The following is a 17,247-nucleotide window of genomic DNA, read 5'->3' on the forward strand; positions in this document are numbered from 1 at the left end:
CACGAGGGTTATCCTTCCAGTGTGGCATCCCAAGATGTTAATGTAGCAAAGCAGAGGTCAATTTAAGAAGCTCAGCTTGATTTATTGGCTTGAAGTCAGTCCAGCCTAGGAGATGGTACTGCAGTAACGAGTGGGAGGGAAGTTAAAGGGGAGCAGGGAAGTGTTGTGACATCCATCAGACAGGAGCTCTCAGGTCCCTAAGTACACTAGTCCTGGTGAGAGCCTCCCTATGGAAGCCAATGTGACTTCTCTTCTGGGGAAGGCAGCACAGGCTACGTGTACCTTTGTAGGACATTATGGGCAGAAAAAAACACCTTACAAACGTGACAACTGTTACTATTCTCTTGATAGAACTGCCCAAAGTGATTTGTCCCATGCTTTTATTTTAGGGACTGACTTAGGGTAGTCCTGTCTAAAATGAAAGACTGACACTAGGGTGAGCAGGTCACACTCAGGACTTGGGAAGACTCAAGGTCCATCTGAATGATGTTACACCCTGGTGGTGCCTCCTGGCACAACCTTCTTGACTCTTTTTTGGTGCAGTCATTTGAGATGATTGATGGACTTTATTTGTAGCGACAGTCTGCTCTGTATTTTTTTTTTTTTTTAGTTCTGCTGCTTTATCTCTTTAGCTGTGTAGAGGAAGCATCTTTGACATGGCTGTTTTCATACTGACAGTACCACAGTGGATCCCCGGGAGAAGCTGGTGATCCTCCAGAAGACGTACGAGGAGATAGAGAGCACAGTGTCCCGGGTGGTAGAGAAGGACTACAGGCTTCCCATGGATGACCTGTTGCCCCTACTGATGTATGTTGTATCCCGAGCAAAGTAAGTGGAAGCTTTTCATTTCCCAGTCCCGTTGTTGTGTGATACCTCAATCAGAGAAAGGATAGCCATGTTTCCAGGCCAAATAGTTTAAATTAAAAACTGGGGTTTGTGTTTTAACGTGCTTTTTCCTGAGCTGTATTGGGGTTTCTGTGTGCTACTGTCTGCCAGCTGTGGTGTGATGGTGTTGGCCATGATATGAAGTGCCCAGGGACTTCCTGAGTGTCCAACTCTTATCCAAGAGGATAATTCTGGGTTGTCATGGGAAATGCAGTCTTACCTGCACTTCAGATTACTGTAGAAAATACGAACATGAAGCCTTTGAAGGCCAATTGTTGATGCCTTCAAGGCATCATTTATATATTGTACATCTTCTATTTTCCATTCTCAACGGGGCACTGTGATTCAGTTTGGAGACTAGGAAGGTCTTGAACACTGATCATCTACTAATTAGAACTTTCCTGTGTAGGAATGACTGTGAATGTAACATGTTTCTGCCAAAGAGGCTCTGTCTGTGCTGCTTTCACTGTAACTACAGGATCCTGCTTACATTCAGTAGAATGAAACCGTAGTTTTTTTTCCTGGCAAACTTGAGTCAAAATCCTTGACTGACTTCCTGGATATGCTTGGTCTCCAAACAAGGGTGAAATGTTTAAACTTGGGGCCATGAAAACCAGAAGTGGTTGTTTGGTTTGGGTTTTTTTTTGTGTTTTTTTTTTTTTTTTTCCTGCAGTCATGTTGGGTGATACAGTTTTGTTTGCTAGTCAGCTTTTTTGACTGTAGATGAGAGAGGAGGGGAATAAGTGAGACTGAAAAATGGAGGCGTTGAAATTTTATGATTGAACTTTTTTGCTGAGATCCAGTCATACTGGATACCTCAAGGACACAGCCTCCAGAAGATTAAGGTGATGCACAGGGAATCAGCAATGGACTTCCAGATCCATGCCTCCTTCTCTCCATAATCTGAGTTCAAACATATGCCCACAAACACTGGTGCCCAGAGATTTGTTCTAGTTGTGACTACTTTTTTTTTTTTTTTTTTCCTAGAATCCAGCACCTGGGAGCTGAAATCCATCTAATCAGAGACTTGATGGACCCCGCCAATCGAGGAGGACTGTATGACTTTCTGTTAACAGCACTGGAGGTAAGGAAATGTTTTCAACAGCGACAGCTGGAAGTTGCAGTAGCCTTTCTTGAATAGTAGAGATCCTGATGGGCTATACTCTCATTTAATTTTAGAGAGCTGTTTATATGCCCAGCACAGGAGGTTATTTTCCTTCTAGTCTAGAGAATATGCTTATTGTTCATTTATAACAATAAGCATTGGAATGGGCTGCCCAGGGTGGTGGTGGAGTCCCCATCCCTGAAGGTGTTTAAGAGTCGGGTCGACATGGCGCTGAGGGATCTGGTGGAGTTGGAAACTGCCAATGCTACGTTAACGGTTGGACTAGATGATCTTCAAGGTCCTTTCCAACCTAGATGATTCTGTGATTCTTATAATGCGCATTTAATCCTGCCTTTGGGGGGCAGTATAGCTTTGCTTTGTGTGCAAGAGACCAGATTTTGGCCCAAAATCCCACAATTTTTCCTTAATGGCTTGCTCTCTTCCTTGACCAGTCATGCTACGAACACATACAGAGGATGAGACTCCACCAAAGAGAGAACTGCCATGTGACTCACAGCTCCTGAGCCCAAGGACCTGAAGGGAGTCTCCTCCCTGATGCACTTTCTTGACCAAACACTGTTGGATGAAGAAGCAATCATGTCACTGCTGTTCTGGCTGCCTTTAAGGGAAGAACGGGTATTTATCAGATGAGGGTTTCTTGCTGGGTTTTCTTTTAGACTAGCTATGATCATAAAGCACAGACATACAGATGCTTTGGGCTAAACGCCTTCAAGACGCAACCTCAGCTTGTGTTTGGGAATCTCTTTGCGGAAAGTGGCCAAGGTTTCTTTTGCCTTGTAGTTTTATTTCACTCCCCTGCAAACGGCAATCTGCCTTGAAACCTGGTTTAACTGTTCTCTCAGATGTTGTGTTTGTTTTGCACTGGTGAACAGACATAAGGGAGGTTATTTTATAGAAAGCGGTCAAATGAAACCACAAGAACTATTTTGGTAGGACTGTTTCTGGTTGGCAGAAATGTGGCATGGACAGGAGAGGCCATCTCCATGCTCCTAAACAACCTGTTCCTGGACTGAGGTGGCTTTTTCTGCATCCCTCAGAGGCAGGCTTTTCCATTCCTCTTCCTACCTATGCCAAACTCCATACCTCTCCAATGCATCGTAAAGCTGCTATTGACTAACTTCCTTGTTTTATAATACTTAAAAGTGTATGTATATTTATACCCTGCAGATTCCTGTTAAATCTCAGGGATATCACACGTGCACCTTGAATACACTAGTGCTGCTTTGTAATTCTGCAGGGGTTCATGTGTGCCCAAGAGAAAGGACATAACGTTGTCCCGGGATGAGGAATTTCAAATCCTGGTGAGAGAAAACATAAAACCACCTGGCTTTCTGCACTGACAGAGCTGCAAAACCAGTTTTTTCCGAGGTACACAACTATGTGCTGACAGACCACCCACTGATGCCAGTGGGGTACAAAGCAGATTAGAATCAGGCTGGGTTTTACTCTGCCTTTATAAAAGGCAAATGGATATTTGGTGTCCTGTTCCCATCAGACAAAAATAGTACTGAGTTGCATATTTAGAGCAAAACTTCTTTTGAACTAGATTTTTCCTGCTTTTTTTTTTTTTTTTTTTTACAGTTTGATTTTAAATTATCCAGGTCTTTGACTTCAGGAAGAAAAACAAAACTCTACAGCTATTTCCTCCTGTTTATGACAAGTATTATGCTTTAATAAATAGTACACTTATTACAATAGTTAATATATTGGCATGAGAGTAACCTAATATATGTTTTACAGTAACTTTGTTTTTAAATAAAGCTGTTTAATTTTTAAGAGAGATTCCAGGCTTGCATACTTCTTATTCCAATCTTGTTGCTGTCTTCAGGCATTTGAGAATTTGCCTTCCTCTCTTTAACTTTAGAAAATATGTGGCTCCCTTACTGCCTTGATCATTCAAGAAGAATTCTCAAGGAGAATTTGAACTGCAAATTAGTTTCCTAATGTAATTGTAAGACAGACTTAATCAATAAAACTAGTTTTTGTGCTTCTGTTCCCTGCCAAATCAGTAAGGAGAATGTGGCTTAAAAGTTTATTTCCTGCAATTAAACTACTATTTTTTACCCCACTGTCTGGCACTGATCACACTAAGCCTCAGCAGGCCTTATGAAAGAGGGCTGTTACACACCTTCAGAGCTGAAGATGCTGTGGTGCAGAGACAGCTCAGGTGAAGAGAAAGCGAGAGAGAGTAGTTGAGACCCACATTCCTTCACTTGAACACCTCTTTAGCCACCCCACCATGCTGGTCTAGCTTCTTCCTTCCTTAACTATATTCCACAGGGAAGAGGAACGAACTGCGGAAACGATGCCTCTTCCCTGAGAACTGCTGCCTGGATTTTTGCGTCACAGCAAACTCACACCATCCATCCACCTGAGGATGGAGTCTGCTGGACAGTACCATGCCTAAACTGATCCTGGGTATGTTGAGACAACTGGGTTCTTGGTGTAAAAGCTAGACTTGAATTTTTGCTGGTTTCACACAGCAAAGCCAGGCAGTTCCAGCTTCATGGGACATGAAATGAAAGCTACTGTTCATCTAAGCAAACCCTTTATAAAGTTGCAGTGTTTAAAGTGGTTGGTGCCAATACCAGTTGCACAGCATGCAGTGAGACTGGCGAATACAAGACCGAAAAACATGCTTTCCCACCGATACCCTGTCAGCTTTAAACCCTTGTTCTTCACCTCTATGAGATCTCACCTTACTCATGTAAGGCAGAAAGCTCCAGCTGCCTGTCTTTGAGAATGCAAACAGCCATAAGCAACAGCTGTGAACTTTTAATTTCAGAGTTGCTTAAAACTGGCAGTTTTCCAGTCTAAAGAAACACCCTGCCAGAAGGTTGAATCACTGAGATGTAGTCACAGCTGTTAAAAAAAAAAAAAAAAAGTCTGTTTTCTCCATACTGCAGTCTTTCATGCTCTAGGTATTGATTTTAATTTCAGGTACCCCTTCCTACTCAAAATGCAGAATGTCTACTAGAAAATAGGACATGCAAAATGCATGCGTGTACGAACTCCACAGGATTATCTAGAAAACAATGTGATTTTTCAGCCTACTGAAGATTTCTAGTATTGCACTTTCTAAACATACGGTTAGTAGTTGCTCTTACTGGTCATCTGGCTGAAAATTGAGGAGGTTCTTGAGCTATAATTCAAGCAAGCCCTAAAGGGGCAGCTAAGTTAACAGTGTGCAGCCATTTGTGCTTCTAGGCTTTCTCACCAACCAGTAAAAGCAAGAGGGATACTTCACTGGCAATACTCTTTTAGCCCAAGGGTAGCATTCACGTTGCAAATTGTGCTGTGTAACCATGCAGTAGTGCTATTTGGTGTGTTAACAGCATGGCTTTTTTAGGAGATAATATGAGGCTATTTGCTAGCTTCCCTGATTAATCTCTGCTTGATAAAATACTGCGCCTTGAAATAGTGTGTAGAAATGTGAGAGTACATTCAAGTTCCTCCTTTTGAGCTTGGGTGGATCACATGCTTAAATTATTGGTGGCAGATCTTCTATCTGCACCAATTTGCAATCAGGACTCCAGCTTCCTGATTATTACGTTAAATTTAATCCTGCAGGCCCCTGGAGCACAATGAAGGCTGACCCTACCCAAGACTTTCAGCTTTAGAGAGATACTGCTGTACAGGACACTAGTACAGTCAGCTCTTCCACATCCAGGCTACAGCTGTTGAGCCAGCTCAGGCTTCAAGGGAAGCTAAGCCAGGTCCCCTAAAAAAAAAAAAAAAAGTATCATCTGAGCTGCACCAGAAAGTGGGACAGGTCTTAAACTAATTTAGCTGTGACCAAGCAAAGCAGAGCTTAACTGCTGGAGTCTGCAGTGCAGGTTTGCTGTCTGAATACAGTGGTCTCAGAAGCAGAGGGAATATGGTGCAGACCACTGCAATCTCAGTATTTAGCCTGGACAGACCTAAGCTTGATCCACAGAATTTCTGTTGCCCTGCCTTGAATGCACACTCACGAGCAGGGCTCATAAGATCATACTAACATGATTTGGGTTTTTCCTTCATCCGAGATATTTTTCCTGTCCAATTACTCTAGATACTCAAATGCTGTCAACTTAAGAAGTACTCAGTCTTGTTATGAATGCACTCTCTCCCCACTCTATATTAAGGCTCTTTGTACAGCTATTAAACAGGGAGGAGTCAGTCTTCTACAAACACCCATTTTGCAAAAGGTTCATTTTACAAAGAACTGAATAAACAGGAAGTTAGAGTAGCGCTGTATCTATTGCTGCTTTCAAGTGGTGGAGCAATGCCTCCGGAGGTGGAGAAAGTGACGTCAGGTCTAGTTTCTTGAAATCTTCATTAGCACTCAATGATGTTAACACCTTCACAGTCCTCTTTAAATCAAACACTGCATGGAGCATGCCCAAGGTGGAAATGGCAGCTTTTGGAGTGTTCTTTGCCGAAGCTTCATCATCAAGGCCATTTTCCAAGACAGAAATCCTGTTCTCTGCAATAACTTTGAGGAAGTTGTAGAACTCCTTGTAGTCTATACCCGTGCAAGACTTCATGATCAACTAGGGGGAAAAAAAAAACAGCATTGAAATGGAAACAACTCTCTTTTATAGTAAGAATTACAAAAACATATTTTATCAAGCTAGTAACTATCTGAAATCATAAGTAACCACGTTTAATCATATTTTTGTAATTCCCCCATGGCACTAAAATTCTTTACCTTACTTGAAATGCCACTAGCCCCAAAAGCAACACTCTGTTTCTTCCAAGTACTAAATGACTGCATTGTTTTGAAACTATTTTTGAAGGTTATCAACCTAGCAGCAGCAACAGCCTCCAGAAATAAACTTTACATTTGTTTCACGCTTAAGATTTTGGAAGCATCCAACACTGCTCAGTAGAGTTACGTGTTCTGAGAGCATCACTTTGCAGACACAGAAACTGGCTGCCACCTTCACCTTAATTTTGCTTGTTTCAGATTTGCTGTTTCATCATGTCTTCAAACCAGTTCTTCTGCATGGGGTCTGTCTTATCAATTCTTCTGTTTACATGAAAAACCACTTTATTTTATAAAGGGGAATATAAATATTACATAAAGGATTGATTTCAATACTAATGCTAACCTTGACAGTTGAAGAAGAGCAGTTGAAGCATTAGTTTTTCAGACAACGTCCTAACCTCCTCGACATAGTAAATATGTGCTGGCACAAGCCCTTCCCTGTCTTACTAAAGTAATATTTGATTTCCTGCAAAATGAAGTTATCACCAGTTCCTACTTATGAAAAGTACTAATCCCAAGTATGAGGATAAGGACTTTTGTGTCTTAAGAGCTCTAACAACGTGGTGCAATGCACCCCTAAAATGTATGATCCTCTAATAAAGGAGTCAGGCAGCCAGCATCGTGTCGTTATACCTGGCATTGTAGATGCCAATCATCCATAGGGACTTTCCACTCACTGATTTCCCGCTGGACAGCTGCTAATTCATCCTGCAGGAAGCACCACATTATAGCCACATTGCAGCCATTCACCCAGTTGTGGTTAATGGAAATGGTATCCTCCTGAAGAAGTAATTCAAATGGTTATTAGGCTTTACGTAGGAAAGTGCAAGAAAACAGATGTAACATCACTGATGCTGAAAAATGTAAAATCGTATTTCTCAGCAAGGGAAATGCTTCTCTGGCATCAATACCACCACCGTGCTGAAAGGCTGCCTCTTTCTAATGTCCCTGAACAATCAGATCTTGTTTCACTCGGTAAACTGACAAATGTCTCTAGTTGCTCTGTCTGAGCACACATTTTAAGAGCACAAAGGTGGGAGAAGGTGGTGGGAAGAAAGGAACAAGGTGGTTAATTCTGGCTTGTAATCATGAAGACCAGTTTGTTAGCATTTTCCATTACTAAATTACAATTTACAGTTAGAAACCAAGATTAACAGCCTTACCATAAGTCCATCTCACCTAGCATCCTATTTCTCAGTGACTAGTAACATCTGATGATGAAAAGCGTAAGAAAAGGGGGTGCAGACATCATCTTCAATTGCACACTCTTCTAGCTTCTAGTGGTCAATGACTCAAGAAGCTTAAGAGTTCAGGCTTGCTTTTAGCCATCATCTTGAGTGGCCACTGATAGACCTTTCCTCCATGAATCTCTCTAAACTTTTTGCAGCCCAATTAGACATTTGGTACCCACAGCATGCTGTGGCAATAAAGGTTTGATCTGATTCAAGCCTGCTGCCTGATTAACAGAATCACAGAATCATCTCGGTTGGAAAAGCCCTTGAAGCTCCTCCAGCCCAACCATGAACCCCACCCTGACCGTTCCCAACTCCACCAGATCCCTCAGCGCTGGGTCAACCCGACTCTTCAACCCCTCCAGGGATGAGGACTCCCCCCCCTGCCCTGGGCAGCCCATTCCAACGCCCAACAACCCCTTCTGCAAAGAAATCCTTCCTAAGAGCCAGTCTGACCTTGCCCTGGCGCAGCTTGAGGCCATTCCCTCTTGGCCTGGCACTGGTTCCTTGGCTCAAGAGACTCATCCCCCCCTCTCTGCACCCTCCTTTCAGGTAGCTGTAGAGGGCCATGAGGTCTCCCCTCAGCCTCCTCTTCTCCAGACTAAACCCCCCCAGTTCCCTCAGCCGCTCCCCATCAGACCTGTGCTCCAGACCCTGCACCAGCTCCGTTGCCCTTCTCTGGACACGCTCGAGTCATTCTCTCTCTCTCTCTCTGTTACAAAAAAGTTGGTATCAGTTATCTTACCAGATTGTAAACTTGATGATGCCATCCACTGGGGATGAAGACTATCTCCCCTGCTTCCTGCACAATTTCAACAGGGGGTTGACTTTGGTTGTAGCGAGGGTAAACACTCCTGTCCTGAAGACCAGGTGCAGTCACGTCAAAGGGCAAGTTGCCATGGCGGTCTTTCAGGTACTCCTCCTGTCCCGCGGGGTACAACAGCCATTTCTTTCTCCCACATATATTGGCTGACCAGCTATAGGAACAGAAGACATCAGCATGGAATGGAGTCCTGTGGGGCAAATCAGAGCTTTAAGTAAAGACAGCGCCTAAAAGCTGTTAGATGAACTAAACTCTCTGAGAATCAGACATACACACAGAAATCAACCTTCACTATGCAAACCCGATCCCAAACTGTCAGCCTCTTAATTTATTTTTGACTGCTTTGAATATTGAAAGGCCACTATATCTACATAGTATTGCGGTGTTTTACGGCCTCTGTGCTTCTCCATCAGCTAGTTTTGATTCTGCCCCACAAATACCTCAATGGCAGGAGATTCCTGTGAACTGATGAGGATACTGTAAACGCAACTTTATCACTAACACTGGGCTTAAATTTTCACCAGCAAAATATTTGATCAACACATCAGCGCCCCTCCAAGGCTCCTGCTGACTCTGCAAATTGCAAGTGGCTGATGATCCCCAAGGAGTTTCTGCTCTAAAACTTTAGATGAGCTAGCTGTCAAGTTTTGCAGATTCTGTGGGTACAGTTAAGGGCTTTTTGAAGCACGAAAGCACTTTAGCTGGCTGCATAAGGACAGCTCACATCCAGAACCAAAGGAGCTGCTTGAGAACCAAGACTGGCTGGGTTCAGGTACACCACTATACAGTACGGCCACACTGCCTCTGCAGCATGATGTTATTCTGAAGGACAATGTGATAATCCCCTGTAATATTAATCTTAAAAAACCCCACACTGCCTTACCATGAACCTTTAGGTCCCATGTAGACAAACCGGTAATCATCCACAGCTATAGCATCCCAGTATTCATTCAGCCAGTCGGATGAGAAATACACAGGGGTTGTATAAACATCTTGCTCGGGGAAGGCTCTTAAAAAGATAATGTGTTGGAAATGGGTCTCAGAAAAATGCAACATTGCTCCTTCTACCTCAGTTTCCAAAACCCAGATGCAAAGACAAATCAGGTCTCTAGCAGGGCATTAATCCTTAGCTGCTATCTCTTTTATATCACTGACAACTCTGAGTTGTATGTAAACCACACGCAACAGTGCTTTTTCTGTCTCCTGGGAAAGCTGTGAGGGTTAACTGCTATTTGGGAGACAACTAATTATGGCAAAGACAGTTCCTAATAAACATTCTTTTTAGATGAGACACCGGCAAGACTGGCTGTCCAACTGGATGACAGGTTGAGGTTGTGGGGGTTAGGAGGGAAGCCAGGCTGTGGGATTTTGACAAGCGTGTGGCCTTCTCCCACAGGATTTGCTGCCCCTTTCCCATCTCAGGCTGCATGTGCAGACTTTCTGCAGCAAGCCACAGCACCGGTGTCTGGGAAAGCAGACAAACAAGGAGGCAGAGACTGACAAACTTCCTCTATTGTAAGTCACTGGCACACTCAAAAATGAAAACAAGAGCTGATCACAAGAAATTTGGATTAAGAGCCAGCTACATTTCAGGAAGAAGAGATTTGAGTGAAGAGACATAAAAGCCTACACAGACACAGGGAATGGCATCCACCTCACAAGCAGCAGACTGGAGGAGAAGGAAAGCCAGAACAGGGTGAAGAGAACTTTAACAACTGGGAAGGTTAACAGAAAAGAAAACAGATAATAAGGGATTATAACTCACACATGCTCACTGAATTAAACATAATTAGAAGTGTTCCCCTTCTTTTTAAGAAGTAAGGTTTGCACTGCAGCAGTCAAACAAAAGCCAAATGTTCCAGGCACACAGTTTCCACAGGGATAACATACAGTCATTTAGAACATAGATGAAGAGGGAAGCGCTCAAGAATGTCAGCTCCCTCAGGAAACAATGACCTGTTTAAGGATCTTGTCGTGTGATGTACCCCAAGAACAGTGCAGTCTAACACTGATATTTTGGTGGGCACGTGCTTACAAACAGCACTGGTGGCGTTTGAACACTCAGTCCTTAGAGAATGAGCATTAAGGCTCTGCAGCAGCTCTTTGCTGTGCGTGGCATGCAGGGGTTCCCACAGCACTCTCTTACCTGCTCAGGTGCCAGTCCTTTAGATAAAGGCACCCTCGGGATGAACGGTAGTCATTTTTAATGTACTCTTTCCAGTAATTTATATACTCCTTGAAGGGGAGCTGCTCCTTCGGATTAGAATTGTACTCCTTGACATCACAGTTGGCTACAGGTACTACAGCTTCTCCTGAAATATAAACTCTTTGAGCACAGGCGGGGACAGAATAAGTGATGCTGAAACTGAACTGCCTTAACCTTATCCACTGCAGCAGCCTCTAATATTTGGGCCCTATAACACCAAGTACGGTACAAACACATGAAGCAACAATCCCTACCCCAGCTCTCACTCCCAACACCATCATTCTAGGCGAACATGAATCTGAGCAGAATTTATTTATCTAACGTGACCTGAATTTTCCTCTTAAACTACATCAGAAGTGGGGTATTGATTCCTATTAAATATTGTAATACTTTACAGCCTGAAGAGATATTTCTCTGTAACTATAAAATACCTTCCCCTTGCCTGGGGAAAGTGTCCCGCTGCTCTTCTGGTTAATGTTAAGCAGGTATATAAATTGGTATGGTTAAATTATACAACGCTTTTTATTTTATTTCAAAACATAGTGTGAGTAAGTATAGAAAATTAATGTATTAACTTAGAAAAAAGTCTGGATTTGCTTGGATTTGTCTAGCGGTTCTATTCCCAAGATTAAAAATAAGGTGTGTCATTTAGCATACACGTTTTAATTAGGTATTAAAAATGCCATGACTTACCAAACTTCTGCAGAAGGTGATCAAAGTTAGGCTTTCCATCCCAAGTGACCCAATTTCTCCTGCTGCCCCAGTCTTCAGTGAATTTAGCTGAGAAAATACAGGGATGATTGGGAATCAAATAATCCCGGAAAAAATCTGAGTAGGTGAATGATTCTACTTTTTCAATAAAGTCAACGTGTCCTCCGGGGAGGCAGAACGCACCCTGAGATGAACTGCTGTAGTCACGAAAAAAGGCAGTGGAACAGGCGAATGTTGCCCTGTCCATGCAGACTGGATACCCTTCCTGGCTTAGCCAAGACAGCATTGACCAGATGCTATCCCATTATGCTATGGCAAAAAAACCTGCTTGAAAACATGACTTGAGTCTCTAAATCCACGAAAACTCACAGGAAAGTATAAATTTTCCAGAGGTAAAACAAGAAGTCACGCGGGTGCATCCCACCACATTGGGCTAATTAGGATCTTCCATAGGTTATAAAGTTTAATGCTGGTGGGATATCTGACAACAGAGTCACCCTACGGATGGTGAAGATGTTGCTTTTTCCTTGTCACCTTCTTGCTAGGGCAACCACGCTCTCTGGGGACGACCAACGAAGGCTGGTTCCTTCTAAAACAGCAGAAACATTAAATTCAGTGGGATATCCCTGCTAAATGAATTAATTGCGGGGGTGGAGAGAAGGAAATGTTTGGGGGTCCTGGGAAACTGCTGCAGCCCAGAGACTGCACCGGAGCTCGCCCCGTTGTCAGGACATGATATAAGCTCTGGCACCACCCACCCTCCCCAGACTTTTCGTTATGGGCCAGACAAAAATTACAGGTTTAAAAAAAAAAAAAAAAAAGGTAAATAATAGTGAATAAGAGAGAGATACCTGGGAAGGGAAGAGGCCCGAGGGCAAATGAGGCCACATGCCCTGCAGAGATGGGCTTCGGGAGAGGGGAGCCACCCCCTGAAGGGGGTGAAGGGGAGACCAGGGCGCTCAGAGGGAGAACAGAGGCCGCCATGGGGCGGCTCCCGCCTCACGCGGCTCCGGGGGGGACCCGGACGCTACAGGGCGCCGCACACGCCGTCCCCGCGTCGGGCTCTCGGTCCGCCCGCGCGTCCGCGGAAGCCGAGAGGACAGCGGGGGATGGATACTCACCCCCGCCGCCCGCGGGGCAGGACCCCGGGGAGAGCGGCGGTGGCGGAAGGGCCGGGCCCCCGCGGCCGCTGGCGGAACCTCAGCGCTCGGCGGGCGGGACCCGGGGGGGGGGGGAGAAGGGGAGCGCACCCGCGCGCGGCTCAGCCAATAGGAGCGGGCGGCGGGCGCAGGCGCGGAGCGACGGGCCGGGGTTGCCGAGGGGCTGCGTCGGAGGAGGTGGGTGCGGGGCTGGGCTTGGGGAGGGGGCGTGGGGGCACGGGGGAGGCTGGGAGGAAAGGTGGAGGTTGGTAGGGTCTGGGTAGGGGTGTGCGAAGGGTGGTTTGGCCTAAACTTGAGAGGAAGGTGAAGATGAAGAGATTGGGGGTTGGCCTAGAGGGAGGAATGGGGATGGGGGTCTGGCTTAGAGGGGAATGGGGATTTGGGTATCATCTGACTTAGAGATAGGGAAAAGGTAGACACGAAGAGGGAGTGTGGGTCTGGCCCTGGGGAAGGTGTGGGGGTGTGAATAGAATAGACTATTTCTGTTGGAAGGGACCTACAACAACCATCAGGTCCAACTGCCTGACCAGTTCAGGGCTGACATTAGTTAGAGCATGTTATTAAGGGCATTGTCCAAACGCCTCCTAAACACTGACAGGCTTGGGACATCAGCCACCTCTCTAGGAAGCCTGTTTCAGTGTTTGACCACCCTTTTGGTAAATAAATGCTTCCTAATGTCCAGGCTAAACCTTCCTGTGGCACAGCTTTGAACCGTTCCTGTAAGACCTATCACTGGATACCAGGGAGAAGAGATCAGAGAGCTCTCAAGACCAGTTTGCCCTAGAACTGTGGCAGGGGAGAGATGAGGATTGTGGTGGAGCCTGGCCTAGCAGTGAGGGAGGGGAGGATTTGGGGTGACTAACCTATGGCTTTTCCTAGTAGGACTAGAGAAAGAATGGGAGCTCTGCTGGCATTGGGAAGAGGACAGGGACTGGGGAAAGATCTGGTGTAGCAGGTGGCTGTGTTTGTGTTTGGGGTGAGGAGGAGGGATAAGTGTCTTTGTATTGGGAAAAAGGAAAAGAAAGGGATGGAAGTGTTGGGAGGGAGGAGTTCTAGCTTGAGGTAAGGAAATAGTTAGTCTTGGGTATGGCATTGGGGAAGGAAAAGGGAGCAAGTTGTGGGGGGAAGGAAGGGCTCACCCCTGAGGTGGGGCAGGGCACCCTAGGAGTGCAGGGGAGAAAGGTTTGGGAAGTGTAGATGTGTCTGTGTTTTGGGCTAAAGAGGTTGAGACAGCATCAGGATTGAAAGGAAGGCTGATGAGGTTTAACCTGGGTGCTGCAGGGGCTAGCGTGGGTTAAAGGGTGGGGACTGAAGCGATCCCACACTTACATGTATTTGGGAGAGGTTGGTGGGACTTTGATCTTCTGTAAAGTTGCTTTGTGTCAGAAATGGAGTGGGATCAAAATGTTTTTTCCATAGAAGGATGGAAACATGTTGATGTGGAGAAGCCCCTCAGTCTTGAGCTATTCAGTGCAGATCTTTTGAGACAAGGGGCACTACATTTCTCTGTGTGCCATAGTAAAGAGGTACTTTGTATTTGCCTGCTGCACCTCTTGGAGGGTCACCCCTGTGTACTTTGTGTCATGTAACATCATTTGGAGAACTGTGGACTTAGAAACCTGGTGGAACTGCATCTTAAGCCTTCAGTTAAAAAAGAGGGCTGAGTCACTTGATGGGCCTTATGAGCATTTTTATTATGACGGTTGTTGGGCTCACAGGAGCGTTAAACTCATCATTTGCCAGATGGTAGCTTTGGGAATAAACCACCAAAGATAGAAACCTTATGGAAACTTCAACCACGAAGGAGGAGAAAAAGTAAACAAACACCAACACATCAGAAACGTGTGCAGAAATGTTCTGCAGATAATTACCAAGGGCAGATGAGAAGAATCTGTGACTGTTTTGGAGGCTCTGAGGTGGACGTGTTGCAAAGGGACGCTGTTCTGCTTGTGCTGACAGCACCTTCTCCCAGTTTGTGTAGCATCTCCTCGCTCCTGGCATAATTAGTAATGCTTACATTTCATTGAATGATCTCAAAGTATTTCACAAGAGAAGGTGAGTCACCTTCTTTTTATAGAAGCAGCCACTGAGCTATGTGTTAGCTAAAGAATTTATACAATGTTGTGGTGATGCTGCCGGAAATAAAATCCATATCTCTTTGCTCCTAATCCTAGTTCTTGCTCTAAGCTGCTGTGTGTAGCTGTGTATAGGACTGCACGTGGTTTGGGGGGCAGGTGTGTCAAAATGACAAACTTTGCTAAAAAAAGAGGTGATTTACAGGATGTGGATAACGTGTTGGTGTTGGGGAGCTCAGATTGGGAGAGACTGCATGTGTCATCTGGTCTGTAAACAAATGTGTAGGCAAACACATATTTCTTTTAAAAATATGAAGACATTTATTGTGAAATCATTTAGATGTCTCTTCCTCTTCCGCTGTGTACAGGGAAGTGGATTAAGGACTGTAACCCTCTCAAGTTTATAAACTTATTCTTGACTGTATTTACAAATAATTTAAAGCCATTTGTTTATTTTCTTTTTCTAGTCCTTTGCATGGCATTCAAAAGATTTAGATCTGTTCGTTGTTGGGGGATTTTTTTGTTTGTTGTGGGGTTTTTTTTCTTTACTGGGTGGGAATGCTGAAATGGCATGTTTTATTGCAGGTGAGGCTTTTTTCAGTGTATTTTACAAAACTATGAATATTCCATGTCTTGTGATGTAAGGAATTTCTAGTCTTGTTTTAGGAGGAATAGAACGGTGAGTGATGTAATACTGAGCTTCAGGTGGTGGGGTCAAATTAAAGTGATGGGAGGAGGAGGGGAGAGGGACCCTGAATTTTGAGCAATAGTTCCTTATAGTAAACCAGCTGTGTAAGTGGCAGAAGGCCTCTATCTCAATGTTTCTGAAATGGGATTGTCAAAGCTTTAGGAAATACGGGGGGGGAAAAAATCTTTTCATTTTAAAGGACAGTAGCTGAGCTATTTGGTCTTTAGTGGCGAGTTTACTGTTTACATCAGAGATGAAATCGGTGTCTTTAACGTTGCTTTTCATTGCACAGCTCAAGTATGATGAGGCATCCTCCATGTAGGTGCTGTACAAGCTGATAAGAGAGAAGCGGAGGCAAAATTCTGTTTTTTATAAAAAGCAAAGTGCTGCCAGTAGATGAGACCGAGAGGAGAATGGAGTTACAAAAGTAATAGGATAATGATGGTTTTTAGCCGCTCAAAAATCGTAATCACAGGTTAATCCCTGACATTACACGACAATGCATGAGCATCATAGGTAAAGTACCTATATAATGCCCTTTTCCAGTTAACTTCAAATAGTTGGGACCATTTCTTCTTTTGTTTTGTTGGTAAAATTTCTCATATGTTTTAGTTGAACTCTTTGAAGTCATGTGTTAAATTATAGTATGCTTTTGTATGTTTGTAAATAGTAGCTATGTTCTACACTATTGATGACTCTTTTAATTGTTGAATAAAATCAATCTTGGTTGTCCTTAACTACATCTGTGTTTCTGCAAGGTTTAAATTTCTTCTCTGTGAGAGAGAGAGAGAGAGAGAGAGGAAAGAAAAAGTCACACAGTTCTGATGCTAATGGGGCAAAATATGCTGGAACAATGAATGGATTTAATTACCAAATAGATTTTTGCTTGGAAATTCTGGCCTCAGGCACAGAAAGGAGCTGACTACCAGGCAAAGCCTTTAAGCTCTCAGGTGAGTCAAAAGTCATAAGACCCAAGGCTTGTGCACATACATATACACACGTCAAGTGACTGCTTCGTTTCTTCTCCTGGACTGAGAGGAGTTGTTTTACTCTTTGATCCAGGGTTAAATATACATTCTCTAGTATTTATATATTTTTCCTTTTGGTAAGGGGCATAGTAGGATTTTTGCTTTAGCTTCAGGATTTTTTTACCTGCTCTTTTGGACTTTGAAGAGAAAGAAATAACTCGGGGAGGGGGGAAATTCTACCTACGGATAGACAGTTCTGTAAAAGCAGCAGCCCGCAAAAAGCTGCCTGAGAGTTCTGCATCTACGGATAGAGGTAAGGAGCTTGAGAGATGGTTTAGGAAGATCTTTTTTTATGGCGCAGTCGTGAGACTGCAGCAGGCGTTAATATTTTCACAACCTTAATGGTACAGAGCAGGCTGAAGGGGAAATGCTATCCTGATGGGGAGCTAATGGTGGTTGGAGAGAGTTTGTGGAGCTCTTAGTGTGTGAAAATGGGGTCTAGCTGAGATTTTACAAAAGTTTCAGTCATTTCCTTGTTCACAATTTCTCCTTGCCTCCCTGGTAGAACTGTGCCTGGTTGAAGGTGGCTGTTGCTGTTAGCAGGGTCTAGGAGTTGTTTTTCA

At 44.2% G+C, this 17,247-nt stretch overlaps 3 protein-coding genes and 1 long non-coding RNA gene across 20 annotated transcripts in view; 3 read left to right on the forward strand and 1 right to left on the reverse strand.

Moving 5' to 3' along the window:
- ALS2CL (ALS2 C-terminal like) overlaps nt 1-3,793 on the forward strand; it is a 50,110-nt gene extending 46,317 nt beyond the window's left edge. For all 9 annotated transcript variants that reach the window (XM_074845116.1, XM_074845135.1, XM_074845160.1 and 6 more), the window contains 3 exons: nt 679-828; nt 1,873-1,969; nt 2,443-3,793. In XM_074845116.1, the coding sequence (XP_074701217.1) occupies nt 679-828; nt 1,873-1,969; nt 2,443-2,514 (319 nt within the window). In that variant the 3' untranslated portion in view covers nt 2,515-3,793. The remainder of the gene's footprint in view (nt 1-678; nt 829-1,872; nt 1,970-2,442) is intronic.
- Nucleotides 3,794-4,291: 498 nt separating this feature from the next.
- LOC141932127 (uncharacterized) lies at nt 4,292-10,616 on the forward strand. The gene is made up of 2 exons (XR_012625743.1): nt 4,292-4,429; nt 10,213-10,616. It is a non-coding gene; the product is annotated as an uncharacterized LOC141932127 (long non-coding RNA).
- JMJD4 (jumonji domain containing 4) lies at nt 4,543-12,937 on the reverse strand. Of its 3 annotated transcripts, XM_074845212.1 has the most exons (8): nt 12,585-12,937; nt 11,917-12,322; nt 11,716-11,802; nt 10,963-11,128; nt 9,700-9,825; nt 8,739-9,006; nt 7,395-7,541; nt 4,543-6,543 (listed from the first exon to the last, which is right to left on the reverse strand). In XM_074845212.1, exons 2-8 carry the CDS (start codon nt 12,017-12,019, stop codon nt 6,232-6,234), a joined length of 1,209 nt encoding a protein of 402 aa, XP_074701313.1. In that variant the 5' UTR covers nt 12,020-12,322; nt 12,585-12,937; the 3' UTR covers nt 4,543-6,231. The 3 variants fall into 3 exon arrangements, with proteins under 3 accessions (XP_074701313.1, XP_074701304.1, XP_074701295.1); XM_074845203.1 differs by having other exon boundaries at nt 11,716-12,322; nt 12,855-12,937; XM_074845194.1 differs by having other exon boundaries at nt 11,716-12,322.
- Nucleotides 12,938-13,021: 84 nt separating this feature from the next.
- The window catches only part of SNAP47 (synaptosome associated protein 47), a 30,327-nt gene continuing 26,101 nt past the window's right edge, over nt 13,022-17,247 (forward strand). For 6 of the 7 annotated variants that reach the window (XM_074845256.1, XM_074845235.1, XM_074845245.1 and 3 more), the window contains exon 1: nt 13,032-13,070. The gene's annotated coding sequence lies outside the window, so the exon portion shown is untranslated. Of the gene's footprint in view, nt 13,071-17,247 lie in introns of all 7 variants that reach the window. The other variant, XM_074845259.1, reaches the window with a different exon arrangement.

Source organism: Strix aluco, chromosome 1 (genome assembly GCF_031877795.1).
Source record: "Strix aluco isolate bStrAlu1 chromosome 1, bStrAlu1.hap1, whole genome shotgun sequence".
NCBI classification, from domain to species: Eukaryota; Metazoa; Chordata; class Aves; order Strigiformes; family Strigidae; genus Strix; species Strix aluco.